Raw genomic sequence first — 1,013 nt, 5'->3', positions numbered from 1 at the left:
TACGATGGAGTCCCTAGGCACACCAAAAGTTAATTGATCGACTGTTAACTAAAAGGTTGGTGGTTTGAACTCACCCAGAAATGCCTCAGAAGAAAAGGCTGGTGACTTGCTTCTGAAAGATCGCAGCCTTAAAAACCCTATGGAGCTAGTTATACTCCACAACACACATGATTGCCATGAGTTACACTCCACACATATGTGATTGCTGTGAGTGGGGATCAACTGGATAGCAACTGGTCTGGTTGGGTTGGGGGAGAAGATACTTTGACTATGTAAATATTCTATTTCTCATTAAAAAGAGAAAGAGAGAGAGAGAGAGCTTGGTGACAGTATTCCCTTCTGTCAAGAGCACTCTGACAGGAAAAGTGAATTGTCCCAACCTTTCTGGGAATCAACTTAACCCTATCTATCAAAATCTTTAACACACTAAACTCACTATAAGAAGTGAGACTGAAAGAAAACCAAAAGTATAGTTAAAGATTTCCACTAAAGAATATTACCATAGTGTTATTTATAGTATTAAAAAATTAGAAACTACATAAACATCTAACAACAGAAAAATGAATAGTTATGTTACAGTACATCCATAAGAAAATATATTTTGTAAGTGATTAAAATGAAGTTTTTTGAGATAGACCTAGAGTAACCCTAGAACTAGAACCCTAGAACAAGTGCTATGCACTTATTTCTCTCAACCCATTCTCCCTTTCCCAAGTTTTCCATTTGGACGCAGCATCATTCCAAACCCAAGAAGCCAATACTTAATCTCTATTTCTCATCCAGTTTCATTGTCCTCATCCACAACTTCTTCATGGCCTTCTTCATTTCAGCATTTCTCAGGGAGTAGATGACAGGGTTGAGGAGAGGGGTGATCACTGTGTAGAACACAGCCACCATCTTGTCTGCAGCCAGAGTGGCAGAAGGCCTCAGATAGATGAAGATGCAGGGTCCAAAGAACAAGATCACCACAGTAATATGGGACCCACAGGTGGAGAGGGCCTTCCACCGCCCCT

General features: G+C 40.2%; 1 protein-coding gene across 1 annotated transcript in view; it reads right to left on the bottom strand.

The window, feature by feature from the left end:
- Positions 1-768: 768 nt before the first annotated feature.
- Positions 769-1,013, bottom strand: part of LOC103212150 (olfactory receptor 4B1-like) — a 30,233-nt gene continuing 29,988 nt past the window's right edge. The window contains 1 exon segment of the mRNA XM_042783312.1: positions 769-1,011. Coding sequence (XP_042639246.1) covers positions 769-1,011 — 243 coding nt within the window.

The sequence above is a fragment of the Orycteropus afer genome, unplaced genomic scaffold, assembly GCF_000298275.1.
Source record: "Orycteropus afer afer isolate SDZICR_OR568_19922 unplaced genomic scaffold, OryAfe1.0 scaffold00857, whole genome shotgun sequence".
Classification (NCBI taxonomy): Eukaryota; Metazoa; Chordata; class Mammalia; order Tubulidentata; family Orycteropodidae; genus Orycteropus; species Orycteropus afer.
The sequence above is the reverse complement of the archived record's forward strand: the minus strand, read 5'-3'. Positions and strand labels throughout refer to the sequence as shown.